This window comes from Podarcis vaucheri (assembly GCF_965113315.1).
Source record: "Podarcis vaucheri genome assembly, chromosome: 9".
NCBI lineage: Eukaryota > Metazoa > Chordata > Lepidosauria > Squamata > Lacertidae > Podarcis > Podarcis vaucheri.
The window spans coordinates 52,657,459-52,672,835 of record NC_138767.1 but is presented as its reverse complement, the minus strand read 5'-3'; the positions used below and the strand labels follow the sequence as shown (position 1 = coordinate 52,672,835).

The following is a 15,377-nucleotide window of genomic DNA, read 5'->3' as shown; positions in this document are numbered from 1 at the left end:
ATTGTCTTGCACCACTGAGATTGCAATATTCAGAGCTCAGTGGCTCCCTCCATTTACACCTCAGCAAATGCCTGGCATTGACACATGCTAAGCATTGGTCATAGAAGGCTTCCCCATTAACTTCGATGGAACAAGCACTTGAGTAACACTTGTTCCCTGTTAAGAAAACACTGTCCAACAAAACTGAATATAGGACTTGGGAAGAACCATGGATGATATCAGAGGTTTCTTCGAAGTTTCAACTGCATCTACCTGTACTGCTGAAGAGGCAAGCTGCATTTTAAAAACATCTTGCCTCCTCATCAATGTGAGCTGCAGTAATTAAAACTTCCAACAGTTCTACGTTTTTCCTGTTTTGCACCTGCAGCTTAGGTGTAGGAAACTTTGACTCTCCAGATATTGCTGAACTACAGCTCCCATTATCTCTCACCACTAACCATGCTGGCTGGGGTTGAAGGGAATTGTAGCTCAGTGACACCTGGAGGGCTAAAGGTTCCCCAAACCTACCGTGGCTTTATTGAATGTGATATTTAATTCCCTTTTGCAATGTATTATTCCATGTTTTCCAAACTACATAGCTGAATATACTAATGAAGGATGCTAAAATGAAATGTAACTATCTTCTCTAGAGAGCAATATGTTACCACTACTGCCATGTTTCACTTATTACTTCTACTTTCAGGAACCTCCAGAAGAACAAAATTCTTTGGTACTTTCCCTGGAAACTATGTCAAGAGGCTGTGAAATGTTGCTTATTTTTTTCCTACTTATTTATGCTGCATTTCTGCAACACATCTGCATATAAAGCTGCTAGAAAACATGCTCCACCAGTCTTCTGTTATGCTGCTTTGCAATTCCAGGTAGAAGTCATCTAGTTCATCCTCACTATTCCCATCCTCATCCGCCAGCCAGCAGTATTACCGTTAACAGCTACAATGGGATAACTCAGCTTTTATGAAACAAAAGGAATTAGTTCAACCTTTAGTACATCTTTTTCTGTATGCATTAAATATTTGCCTGCCCCTACCAATCTGAAATATGCCAAGTAGAAAAAGCTTAATGGAAGGTACATTGTGACACTCCAAGTGGTTATCCATATTATTTGAGGGAAATTGCAGAACTGTCCTTAAGAAATATGTTTTATCTTCTTTCACCTCATATATAGAACAGGTTGTGGCTTACTACTTTTCAATCATTGTTTTGAGTTTTCACATTCTTTTTAAGCTCAGCAGCATATGTTGCTTTTACGTTGCTGTGTCACACATTTGCCTGTTTTTAACTCATTTGCAATATAGAATAATCACTCAGACATATAGCTTCCATGGCCTTGTATGTTGCAACATATGCAGAGTGGTTATAAAATTTTGAGCAGGAATAATTCAAAAGGAGAATTGCTCTTAATAGTTGACAAGCCATGACTTCTGGTTGGATCTCAAAGATTTCATGAGGCTTGAGTGAACGGAGGTCATACATTGGTTAAATCCCCCGTTTCCACAGCTAAGAGCAGCTTCATGCATGAAGCTATTTGCAAATACAGTAAGCACAACTTGCCCTTCCTGCATCTGTACACATTAATGTCCGGGAGGGCATGCAGATGTTCCTAAAGCAGTGTTCTCTCTCCATAGAGAAAATATGTGAGTCATACATTAATGATGTGCACAAAGATAGGAAGGAGATGAAATGCATCTTCTGTATTTGCATATGTTAATGCCCTAAGTCAGGAGAGAAGTATGCATGTCTTTGCAAGAAGAAGTAGATCTTCCTATTGCAAGTGCATGTTCAAAGGCCCCACTTCCAACATCAGCGATATGGGCAAACTTATCCCAAAGGAATCCATGTTTACTGCTTAATATTAAAGAAGTGTACAAAACAAAACAAAAATACTGGGAAACAATTAAGCAAACCAATAATGAAATTGTTGATGTCGTATGCTTCTCTACTACATCAAAAATACCCTGAGTTCAACAGAATATCTGAAAGTCTAGTACAGTATTCAACATTCATTTATCATACAAAGTTTCTGCAACAAAAAAACCAATATCCAGTGCACAATTTTACTGCAACACCGAGTTGGGGGAATTCTGCAGAAAGTATCACACAATGCTTTTATTTTTTCCTACATATGTATACACATACATTAATAAACCTGAACAATATTTTCTTCCTGGCCCTCCAGCATTAAAAGAAAGAAACAGAAAGGCACAAAAATGAACACAGGTACATGTGGGTGGATGTAATGAAATAGTATGAAATATTTGACTATAGTATTTGTTTTCCTTATGCAAAGAGAGGCATCAATAGTGTATGAGGGAAAACACATGATTTCCCACATCTATGGCTTTATGTAAGAGTCCAGATTTGGTTTTGCTGGCACCATATAGAAGGCAAAAACAAAACAAAACCCTTTTTTGGGTAAAGGACAGATCTTCTCACAAATATTTGTAGTCTTGTAGCATTTTGTACATATGGGTTTTTTTTGTACAGAGCCATTTTATTGTTGGGGTTTTTTTGAAGAAGAAAACCTACCCCCCTTCCACTAATAAATATCAACATTTCCTCGTCTTCTTTACCCCTGTCCTCCTCCCAATGTATAAGCACATTTGGATAGTGCAATTCTGTAAAATAGCATTTGCTGCAAAAGTTTTATGAAGTATAATATGGCTTTACCAGCCAAATCTTTAAAAAATGTACATATGTCTTTATTATGGAGAAATGTCAGTAAGACAGACAATAAATCATATTTGTGCAGCATACCTTTATTACTGCAAATTTCATGGCAAAAGCTTTATATTTCAAAGGCTTTCCATTATAAACTAGATGTGCATGCAGCTTTGCTGTGAAATCAATACCTATCTTTGATGCCATTTATGATGGAAGACTTAAATGTCTGTTGCCTGTGATATTTTAAAAAAGCACTGTTTCTATTCTCTATCTGATTTTAATAGAACATTTTTCATACCTGGCTTTCAGGTAATTGACTTTGAATTCTTACATGCAAAGGGTCTCTGTGTTTTTTCCCTTGAATAGACTTCTAATAAAATTTGCTTGGAGTACACTGGTATGCCTTTTTGATTCGCATCCTTACTGGAAATCATCACACATTTAAGTTGAATATGCTGGAATTAAAATCCTGAACAGCAAGGTTCATTATCCTATAAACAACAGAGGCACCAGAGAAAGCAACGACACAGTGCCTTTTCTGCTGCTGCTTCTACAACAAATAGGATATCATTTACCCAGTGTGATTCCTCTTTAGCACATAAACAGGACAATGGCCTATATCCACCAACAGCATACAAATAAATATGCCTACCTTGACCCAAAAACCTACCCCACCGCACAAACATGCAAACAAGCCACACTGCAACCAACTGAACACAACCAACCGAATTCTGAACCCTCCAAACTCTCACAATGGCAATATCTAAACAAAGGACCTATCCACATGTCACACTAGGCAACAGAATGAAAGAACAACACCCCCATCTTTCTCCTTTCCTCTCTCTCCTCATTTTCCCCAACTGTAATTTTCTCTGTTTATTTGCCTGTTTTGTAACACAAGAAAAACTTTAATGAAAAACTAATTTTAAAAAATAGGATATCATGACCCCAGGCAATAATGTAAGCTGGGGAAATAAAGAGACTGTAAGAATATAGGCATTATGCTGAAGCTAAGCACAGCACACATGCACAGCTAGCAGGGAAACGGTCACACTTTGTTTTTCCTGAACACACAGATCAGCCATAAAGTATAGTTCTTATACCACACATCAGTCTACAAAGCTCAGAGTATTTTAAATGCAAAGAAAGAGACCGAACAGCAAATGTTTCATACATTTTTATCAGGAAGAATCACAGAGAGAAAAATGGGTGGAGATAGTATATCATTGTGTCATACGAAAGTGTTGAATGGCAAATGCTGATGATAGCTATACTGTGTGCAGCAATTGTTTCCCCTCCATTAAACATGACTCATCTTCAAGCGTGGGGAATAAGAAAGGGAGTAATAATAAACAACAATGTGTTAAGCTGCTTTACAAATACAGTATATTTTCTTGGCCATGGAATCCTAGACTCTGAAGCACTGCAGCGGATCTGTGTCCCACATTTTAATATTGGCATGTCCCAACAGCCCTGCATAGCATTCAAAGGAGCCTCATGCATACTTTGCTAAAGGATTTATTCCTAAAATGAATGACCACTCCACGATAATTAATTTTGTGCACAGAGTGCTACTGTCTGGCTTTTAACGTGCTAGAAGTTCCCTGTAGAAAGTGGAGCTTTAAGTCAGGCCTGCCCACCTGTCAAAATAGTCCTCTAGCCTATTCTTAATTCTTTTGCACATTTTCTGACTTTCCCTATGTTAATCTGTCACAAACAATAGTAGAAGTTAACTGCTTCATTATCACCTCTTACCTGCAGAGCAAGTAAGGTTTGCCAATTACTCTGATGCATCAGCAGGTTTCCTAATTGTTGCTCCTTTAAAAAAGGTCCTGGAGCTGTGCTCCCCTCCATTCTCCCTCCACTATACCATCTGTGCTATGAACTCCAAGGTTGCAGGTTAAAGTAAAGAGAATAATTTAAATCCTGGAAATGGCTAAATTCTGAATAAAAAATTTCTTTGGGACTCTAAGTATGATGGCATACAAGGTATAACATTTGAGACATTCAAAATTAGCTCAGTTGGTTAGAGTGTGATGCTGATAAGGGTTTAATCCCCATACAGAACAGCTGCATTGCAGGGGACTGGACTAGGTGAGCTTTGGGGATCACTTCCAACTCTAATTCTATGATTAAATTATTTTACTTGGTTTAAAAATCTAATTTTTATTTGACCCCTCAGCTTTTGTTACATCCCAAGCACTGCCTGCAAATAAATATGGTTTAGTTATTTGGTGGGAAATCAGTTATTATGGTGTAAGTATTACAATTTAAGCGATAGTGTGGGAAGATGTCAAGACAAGCAAAGCCTGTATCTCAGAAGTGACAATTTAAAAACAATCTGATATTTCACAAAAGAGCGGAGGAAAGCACCAGCTGGAGCATTATGCTGTCCTTGTTTATCTGTTTTATCCTTCATTCCACAATCTAGACCCTATCTTACTTTATCTAGAAATCAATTTTAAATTCATGTATTATGCCTACACTCCACACATTTAAAGCACCTCAGTTGCCCTGAAGAATCCTCATAACTGTAGTTTGCTACAGGTGCTGGGAATTGTAGCTCTGCGAGGGGTAAGCTCTAGCTACCCGGGTCCTCTGAGAGAAATAATGTCTTCTAAAGTTTGCACTGTTCTCTCCTCCACTTGCAATATGTTCCTTACTAACAACCTGTGAGGTAGGTTAAGCATGGGGAAAGTGACTACTCCAAGGTCAGCCAGTGAATTTCATCCCTGGATGAGGAATTTGAACTTCAGTCTACCTAATCGCAGTCTAACATACTAACCATTATACTACACTGGCTTCAACAAAGGGAAGGCACTGCAGAGAAATCAGACCAGCCAAGAATACATCAATAGGCCAAAGAAATTGGAGTAATAATTCCTTATACTGTATAACCTTTTCTGGCCATGTTTGTACAGTAATCTCTGCAAATCAGAGATTGTTGGCTATAGATTCCTCCAATAACCCTCGACAGCCTGGCAGTGTGGTTTGACCTAAAGTAATCCTCTCCATTCACTACACAGAAGTTGGTGGGAAGTTTCTACAGTTCTTATATAACGCAGTGGGAATTCTTTAATTCCTGCAATGGGTTAACAGGAACATGGGGTGCACATTTAAAAAACAAAATGATCTGTCACCAAACATGAAATAGCACAGAGCTATCTGAAGAAGCATTAAGTGAGCATCTTTCCAACAGGGTTTTAGGTCACTGCTATTTTTACTCCCTTGGAAGAGCTGCAGGTATGTTAGTGGGGTAGCCTTGAAACTGGCAGAGTTGTGACAACGGACAAAATATAAGCGTTTAGCTACTGAACTGTCCTTCAGACAATGCCTTATTCTTAAATGTGCAAGGCAAAATGTGTTCATTCGGCTATACCCCCGAAAACATCAATTCAAATTCCTTTGTACACTTAAAGCTCATGAAATAATAAGTCTGTTTCAAGTTCCTGCCAAACTGACAGTCAGCTACATGTGGTTTAAATACATTCAAAGTAACACTAAAATGCTAGAAAGGCTCTCAAAGTGAGAACCAGTTCAAATTTATTCTTGTATTCTTATTATAATATAGCTATCAAACTTGTGACAAGCTCATCATCTAATATGAACAAATTACGGTAAGTGGACAAAGGGAACTAAGATGCAAAACACTCCTCTTACAAGGAAGCTCTGTACAATTGCCTTAAAGTCACCTCTCCTCAAAATGATGGTTTAGAGCAAGAAAAAGCCAACCAAAAGAATCCAATCACATATACAGAAAAAAGCTTTTTGATTTTGGAAAAAGGCAAGAAAGGGGAGGGCATGACAGGTGTACAAAACTATTCCTCATGTGCAGAAAGCGGATACAGTGAAGTTTTGCCTTCCTCTCTCCAAGGTCATCTAACAAAGCTGAATGTTGGAATACTCAGACCAGATAAAAGGAAGTACTTCTTCACTCAGTGCATAGTTAATAGTATGGATTTCACCTTCAGAAAATGTAGTGGTCACAAACTCGGGTGGCTTTAAAAGGAGCTTTGACAGATTCATGGAGGATAAATCTATCAATGACTACTAGTCATGATGGCTGCATACTACTTACAGTATCAAATGCATTACACCTGAACACCAGTTGCTGGGGAGAGTGCTGTTGAACTCATGTCCTGTTTGTGGGCTTCACACCGACACCTGGTTGGCCACTGTGAAAACAGGATGTGGGACTACATGGGTCTTTGGTCTGAGCCAACAAAGCTATTCTTTATGTTCTTAGGAAAAAATTTTCACAGCTGCCATAAATTTTTATCTGTTTAAAAATCAAACTCAAGTGGCTTTTGGAATACTCTTAAAGCAGTTTAAATCAACAAATAAGCAGATGGTTAGTGAGGTAAACATAGGTCATCTTGAGGCAGTTACCCCAAAGCTGTAATTTGGCCTGTAAGCCACTAGTTGCTGTCCACTGACACAATGCACAACCACATTATTGGCAACCTCTTATTTCCACCAAGAGAGACAGATTGTGAGATATTTGGAGGTTATTTTCAATATAATTCAATATAATTATTTTCAAACATGTGATTTGCCACCCTTCCACAATCCACAAATACATACAAAATGAAAACACTGCAACGTGTCAAACAATAAAATCTAAACTGCAGATAAAAGCAATAAAGTGTAAAAGGTACAGTTGTTAAAAATGGTTAAAAAACCTCTGGAAAACAAGATAAAAAGAGTTTTCCTGGTGCCTACCAAAAGAACATTTTTCCCACTCCCTAATCACTTCAAATGGCAGGGGCACCCAGATAAAAGCCTCTGATTTTGATCTTTGTGTACAAGCAGGCTAACGTAATCCTTCAGGTATCCAGACATCAAGCCATTCGGGGCTTTAAATGCAAGCACCAGCACTTGAATCATTCCTAGAAACATACCAGGAGTCAGCACAGTTGTTTTGGGCACTGGAAAAACACAGGTTAATAGCTGTATTTTGAACTAACTACAGTTTCTGAACAGTCTACAAGGGCAACCCTGCATACAACACATTACAAAAGCCAGCTTTACCAATAGGCAGATTGAGACAGACATCATTAGGTCAAGTGCTGAGGGTCAGGAAATGGCAGAGCTGTGTGCGCGCTACATGGCCTGCTCTGTGCCACCAAAGCTAGCCTGTTGCATTCAGGTACAATGGAAGATGTTGTCTCATTGCCAGTGTCAAAAAAAGATTTGACTACCAGTCTAGCTGGCTTTTCTACATGGAATATGGTGAGGCACCACCATCCTGCGCTTCTCCTGAGTCAGCAAAATGTCTTTGGTCACTCCTGCATTGCAGCAGTGAAATCTGGAGAATATGTTGCATGGTTGACAGCCTTCCCCAACCTCAGGTCCCACATGCTGTTGCACTACAGCCCCATCATCTCTCACCATTTGCTGTGCTGGCTGTGGATAACAGGAGCTGTAGTCCAACTGGGGACCCAAGTCTAGGAAAGGCTGCTCTACTGACAGCACTCTTACCTCACTATTAGCGGCTTTTAGCGGCTTATCGGCTTATCGGATCAGCTGATAAGCGGCTTAGTGGCTTAGAAAAAGGGGGGGAGAGGGAAAAAAACCCAGGAACTCACAAGACATTTTCGTCTTGCGAAGCAAGCCCATAGGAGATTCGTTTTGCGAAGCACCTCCAAAACGGAAAACTCTTTCGTCTAGCGAGTTTTCCGTCTTGTGAGGCATTCGTCTTGCGGGGCACCACTGTACTTAATTTGTTCCGGAGGTCCGTTCTTAACCTGAAACTGTTCTTAACCTGTAGCACCACTTTAGCTAATGGGGGCCTCCTGCTGCCGCCGGAGCACGATTTCTGTTCTTATCCTGGAGCAAAGTTCTTAACCTGAAGCACTATTTCTGGGTTAGCGAAGTCTGTAACCTGAAGCATATGTAACCTGAAGCGTATGTAACCCGAGGTACCACTGTATTCACTGGGGGGAAATGGATATCCATCTCAATTATATTATCTCAAGCTAAACACAAGTGTCACTACTTAATGCTGCTATTTATGCTAACTCCCCTTCAGAGAAACACACACAGCTCCCTGGTGTGGCTCCCCTTCATTACATACACAACCCTACAAAACAACAAGAACCCACCAACAGCATACCCATCAATATGGCTAACTTATCCCAACAACCCTCTGCCTCACACACACAAACAAAACACACTGCAGTCAACTGAAGGCAACCAACCATGCCCTGGGCCCTCCAACCTCTTTCACCACCAATGAAAACTAATAAATTAATAGAAAGAGAACCTACTCATGTGACGCTGACATACGCTATGTAAAAGAATGAAAGTACATTACCCCACTTCTCTTTCCCCTCTTACTCCCCACCTCTCTTCTCTCCCAACCTTATACTGTCTGTAACATTAGTGTCTCACATTGAATATAAATGATCTGTATAAAGGATTATATGAACAGAAAGCAGAGACGCTGTATGTACTTTCCTAACCCAATAAAATCTTTAATAAAAACAATTTTTTAAAAAAGGAAACCTACACAGCTTCTGAGAATTCACCAATCATTGCTGTCATGTTTTCAGCCTTCTCACTCTATCTTTAAAGCCTACAAAACTCTATCCTTAAAGACAATAAAATTCACTTTATATCAGTGCAGAAGAAATAAGATAAAGACTTGCTGGTGGTTAATTGTGTTTGGAAATGATAGTGTTTTCTACTTCGAGTCTTCAAAAATGAGGTGGGGTAAAAGGTCTAAATACATAAATAAAATACTTTTACAAAATGCAATTGCTGAAAGTCTGTGTGTGTGTGTGTGTGTGTGTGTGTGTGCGCGCGCGCGCCCACCCTACATGTCATGCAAAATGTTTGAATCCAATAAGAAACCCAAGGAAAGAAAATGAAACTGCAGTGCCAAAGCACATAGGCAGCTCCAGGAAAGGGCTATTTATGCTCTGCAGTTCTGCACAACTTAGCTCTGTAGCAAGCACTGATTTCGGGATCTTGTGTACAATGTGGAATTCTGGGAATGTAGTCTGTGATAATCCATGGTTGGGTGATGTCATATCTAATCTAGGTTCTGGTACACAGAGGTTTCCCCTGAAGCAAAATAGCATTCACTTGCTGAGTGGCATTGCAGAACTGCTCCTGAGTGACAACGTGGAACGTGTTAAGTTTCTTTTTTGCTCTGCACACTTCGCTGGTCAGCTCACCAGTACATTTTGTCCCAGAATAGTTACATGGTGACACAGATGCCAACTATTGGTTCCTTTTCTGGACTCCCAAAAATTCTCTCTTAAAAAAAAAAGAAAAAGAACTACAACAAGAGAACTGTTGTGATTGTAGTACAGTGGTACCTCGGGTTACAGACGCTTCAGGTTACAGACTCCGCTAACCCAGAAATAGTACCTCAGGTTAAGAACTTTGGCTCAGGATGAGAACAGAAATCGAGCTCCAGCGGCACGGCAGCAGGAGGCCCCATTAGCTCAAGTGGTGCATCAGGTTAAGAACAGTTTCAGGTTAAGAACAGACCTCTGGAACAAATTAAGTACTTAACCCAAGGTACCACTGTAGTTATGAGACTGAGATACAAACCAGTAAAGGTCTGCTTTGAATCTCTGTCACAAAATCACTAAGTGATTTAAGTAAACCAAACCCAATCTTCACCCATTGTCTCCCATCTTAAATAGGGGGCTAATAATACTGACCAGCTTTACAGGATTGGGGAGATGCAAGACAATCCAAGGATATATCTTCAAACATTTTAGGACAATTCTTAGGGGGAAACCATAACTGTTGAAAGGAATATAATACTGCTTTAAATATATAGTGCCGATAAGGTCTTTGAAAAGGGCTATCACATAATAGTCCAAATGTATTTTCTTCTGCTCCAGCACATACATCCCAAACCAATGGATTCAAATTACAAGAATAAGGATTTAGACTAAACTTTAGAAAAAACGTACTGATGAGGTGAGCTGTTTGACAGTGGGACAAACTGACTCAGAAGGTGGAGGACTCTCCATTAGAGGAGTTTAAGCAGTGGCTTGGGAGCCACCTCTCAGGCATGGTGTAGTGGTAGGTTTGTTGAATTGTCAGGGGATTGGACTAAATGACCTTCACTGACCCAAATCCAGGATTCTATGATCTGATGAAGTGGACACTAGTCTACAAAAGCTTATGCCATCATAAATCTGTTATTATTTAAGGTGCTGCGGGCCTGTTTCTTGTTAATAAAGCCTAAGTAAATGAAAAATGTTCTGCCCTGGTCTTATTTGAAATCTCAGAGAAGCTAATAGAGGTTGCTATGGGCTTCTAATCCACATCTGGACAGCTGCTTAGCTTCAAGAATGCTACAGCATTAGGTGTTCTCAGACCATTTACTGGGCCTAGTTCCTGTGTTAATTTGCTTTTCTGCAAAGCAGATGGCTTTGAGAACTTTCCTGAGGATGTACCATTATTCCTCATAATAAATCTATAGCACTGCTTTTAAACTGCACAGATTTCACTGAGACAGATTAATGAAGGTGGTTATTTGGGTGACTGGACAAATAACAACTGTGGCAATTTCAGAAAGATCACAGGGGGTGCAGCAGTCCTGCTCCATTAAAGTCAAACATTGTTTTATGCCAGCTGGTTTTCATTTTTCATTTTCTTGGTTAAAATACGGATTGCCTTCTATGTTAGCTATTAGTCACCTATTTTTGGCTGCCCTTGCCCCAGAATAATTTCATTTCAGAGATATTGTGGTAAATTAAAATGACAGCAACCAAACACAGTTGCTTATTGGAGCACTGTTTAAAGGGGGGCCAGGGCTAGCATCTGTGGTGTGCCCTTTGGAGGCTCTGTGGGGCTGCCCAAGAATCAGGGCTGGCTTAAGGCATTTTGGCACCTGAGGCAAACCATAAAATGGTGTCCCACCCCAGGCAATAAGGACTGAAGGAACAATGGGAGAATAAAGACCTACTTCAGAAACAAGGGTGGGAGGAGACCAGCAGTGCCTCCTATTTTCCAAGAGCAGCAGCAGCAGGCAATGCACTTGTCCCCCTGCAGATCCAGCCACCTGAGGCGGTCACCTCACCTTGCCTCATGGGTGGGTTGGCCCTGTCAAGAATGCTGCACATTGATCTACACTTGGCTATGAGCCCAGCCTGGAAGAATCCAATGGGTCAAAGGCGTGGCCAACAGAATCTGGAGCTTACTTGCTTTTCAGTCAGTTAATGTGGCTCACTAAAAGAATCCAGAGCAATTGCTCCATCATTCAAAGTAGAATTTCCTTCCAGGGATAGGCTATGTCCCAAGTACAGGAGGCTGTAATGTGAAACAGGAAAGAATACATGCAGTGCCCCAAGACGCTTCAAGATTCCAGCTACTATAAGACTTACAGTGGTACCTCGGGTTAAGTGCTTAATTCATTCCGAAGGTCTGTTCTTAACCTGAAACTGTTCTTAACCTGAAGCACCACTTTAGCTAATGGGGCCTCCAGCTGCCGCTGTGCCACCGGAGCCCGATTTCTGTTCTTATCCTGAAGCAAAGTTCTTAACCTGAAGCACTATTTCTGGGTTAGCGGAGTGTGTAACATGAAACGTATGTAACCTGAAGCGTATGTAACCCAGGGTATCGCTGTATTAAGGATTTATTTTGCCAGTTTGTTTCATTGACACTGATTTATTTGTTGTCTTCTTCTGACTTTCAAACTGACAAAGTTTGATATCTTTGAACAGGTAAATTTTGCCTCTTCTCACTTTCTCACAACTCTGTTAAATGCCACAAGACATGAATAACAGCTATTTAAGAACTCAGTGGACTTTGTGAATTCTACATTCTCTCAAAATTCTGACAGTGCAAACAGAGACTGTAGTTTTGATCCAGGTAGCTTATGGAACTGTACATGATTTTAGTTCCCCAAGGATATGGATAAACTAACCATCTTTAGTACAGTAATGACAGGTGTCTCCAAAAACAGTCAAAGATCAGAAAGTAATAAGGTAATTTTGCATTCCTGGAGGGTTTAGCATGCAAAACCCAATACAATCATGAAAACTGAGCTCTTGTACATCCCATTAACTTCATTTGGAGGGTTAAGAAGAAGTGCTTAACTTTGGCCCGAATGTGCCATAAGTGTTTGCAAAGGTAATATCACACAGACAAGTTCAAGCACAGTGTGAATTCCTCCTCATATTTTACTGCATTTTTCCTGATGTGGCAACAGCCTTCTCAATTGCTAAAGAGTGAACTTTGAGAACAACAACTAAAGACACTAGGCAAGACACATTAGGATTTTGTCGTCTTCTTACCATCTCATATTTTTTGAATTGGTCCTGCCTATATTTCTCACATGTACTTCTCCAAAGTAGTTCATCTGTAGAGCCAATCCCTGTTTACTCTATAAACTATTTTATCTGGCAACTCTATTTATGAAACACACAGACCCCTTACCCTAAGATTCAAGTTACATTCTGCCTTGTGTGAGTGGGCATGTTTGCTTATGATTTCAAGCAACAAGCTGGAGCAGCTCCCTCCATTTACTCACAAGTGGGTGCACCAGGTGGCCTTTTCAAGGTCCATGTTTGTTTTCCTTGTTCATCTTTGCCCTGCGACTGCTTCCTACATGTACATAGTATGCTCACAATCTCATGAAAGATGGCGCAGGGACAGACAAGAGGCAATGAAACAACGAGAGGAGAGGAGAGGAGACGAGAGGAGAGGAGAGGAAGGACTGATGCAGATCCCTGGTTAGCCTCATACAACACTATGTTGAAAGAAGAGAGGGGTGGAACCTTATATCTTATCTACAGCAATCTCTGAATGACTACATATGTCAACTCACTGAAAAGCCTGAGTATGACTAACTAGATTCTGTATCTGCCAAACTGCTGGCTTGCGTCCCATCCCCAGACTGAAAACATGTCACCATATTTGTCTTGCAGCTGTTGCTGTTTGTTAAAGGCCAATAAACAAGGCCAATTTTTCTATGGCAACCATGGCTAAAGCATTAGCCATGTCCCCAATCAAAGCTGTGAAAAAATGTCACCAAGACTCAAATCTTATCAACTGATTTATCCCAGGAGTAAAAATGTAAGAGAACCTACATCCCTACTGACCAGAGTCAGTCCTACTGCCTCAGGTGTCACAAGACTAAGCTGTCATAGTAGGTTCCAGAACACACAATAGCACTTCAGCAGGCTGGTGTTCGTTTCAAAAGAATTTTTATATTTCATACCACTTAACAAAAACATAAACAAAAAAATTGGAAAATGTCTCCTTAAGATTTTCAGTTATGAAGAAAGCAGGTATTAACAAACTGGCTCAACCAATTTCATTCAGGTCATCTCCAAACTGTCAGTAAAAGGTAAAGGTAAAGGGACCCCTGACTGTTAGGTCCAGTCGTGGCCGACTCTGGGGTTGTGGCACTCATCTCGCTTTATTGGCCGAGGGAGCCGGCATACAGCTTCCGGGTCATGTGGCCAGCATGACTAAGCTGCTTCTAGCGAACCAGAGCAGCGCACGGAAATGCCGTTTACCTTCCCACTGGAGCGGTACCTATTTATCCGCTTGCACTTTGACGTGGTTTCAAACTGCTAGGTGGGCAGGAGCTGGGACCGAGCAACGGGAGCTCACCCTGTGGCAGGGATTTGAACCGCCAACCTTCTGATCGACAAGCCCTAGGTTCTGTGATTTAGACCACAGCGCCAGTACTGGATTCAAATACATACCAGGAAATTTAGATATGCTCAATTAAAGTTGATTAAAGCAGTCTGTCACCCCAACACAACAAAGGCATTTTTGTAAAAGTGAGGGTTTTGTGCTTAGGACAGTGACAGGGAAATGCACTAAAAATGAGTGGGATGAACGAACGATTAACTGGAAGGCATACAAACGTTGAAGCAGCAATTTAGACTAAATGCTCAATGTCATAGGAAACAAATCTGAGCAGCGTAAAGCAAACAACAAATGAATATTCAATAAAGACTGGCCTAAGGCTGAACACTCACCCTATATTTCCTCCAAAGAATCCCGGGAGCCGCAGTTTACACCTCACAGAGCTACAATTCCCAGCAGCCTTAACAAACCACAGTTCCCAGGATTCTTTGGGAAAAGTCATGTGCTTTAAAGGTATATACAGCCACATTCTAACCTCCATGCAAGTAAATCAGGCTGAAAGCTCAAAGAGGTAATCTGGAGGAGCCCTGCGACAAACAGCTATGTAAATTTTAAAAATGGATTCAAAATACTTTTGAGAAACCAAACTCTGGTCTGTCTGCACACAGATTCTGATGCTATGTGCTGGGAAGGTAAATTATAATCAAATCAAACCAAGCAATCGTTTAGCCCAATAGTTTCTATAGGTACCATCAAGCCTAATTCCAAAGTCATATGATCATGTCTCACTTCGGGGATTAAACGTGATACCTCCCTCCAAGTAACACAAGTAATTAACTACTAATTTACAGCCCTACCCATCATGAACTGTAATTAATTAACTCCCAAAAAGTAACAGATCCTCATCAAGTGCTTCAGGGAGCTCATCTTGGATGTCATGGAACGATAGCATATTGTTAGTTATTTCATCTATTATTGTTGTATTTTTATTTCCATCAAGAAGCACATATGGGATTTTCTGTTTCAAGTGCCAAAATAACCTGGCCAGCCTTGGATATGCTTTGGGTTGCCCTGGGCAAGATAAAGACACCAACAAATGTAATCAATAATAAATAATAATATTCTGCACCTTGATTTAGGGTATG

The 15,377-nt window shown here is 40.4% G+C and overlaps 1 protein-coding gene and 1 long non-coding RNA gene across 26 annotated transcripts in view; one reads left to right on the top strand and one right to left on the bottom strand.

The window, feature by feature from the left end:
• Positions 1 to 3,055, top strand: part of SORBS2 (sorbin and SH3 domain containing 2) — a gene marked incomplete at its 3' end in the record, with an annotated part of 177,085 nt that extends 174,030 nt beyond the window's left edge. For all 18 annotated transcript variants that reach the window (XM_082237837.1, XM_082237853.1, XM_082237854.1 and 15 more), the window contains one exon: positions 683 to 3,055. In XM_082237837.1, coding sequence (XP_082093963.1) covers positions 683 to 744 — 62 coding nt within the window. The remainder of the gene's footprint in view (positions 1 to 682) is intronic.
• Positions 1 to 15,377, bottom strand: part of LOC309540779 — a 104,109-nt gene that overhangs the window by 58,729 nt on the left and 30,003 nt on the right. The gene's annotated exons all lie outside the window — the stretch shown is intronic.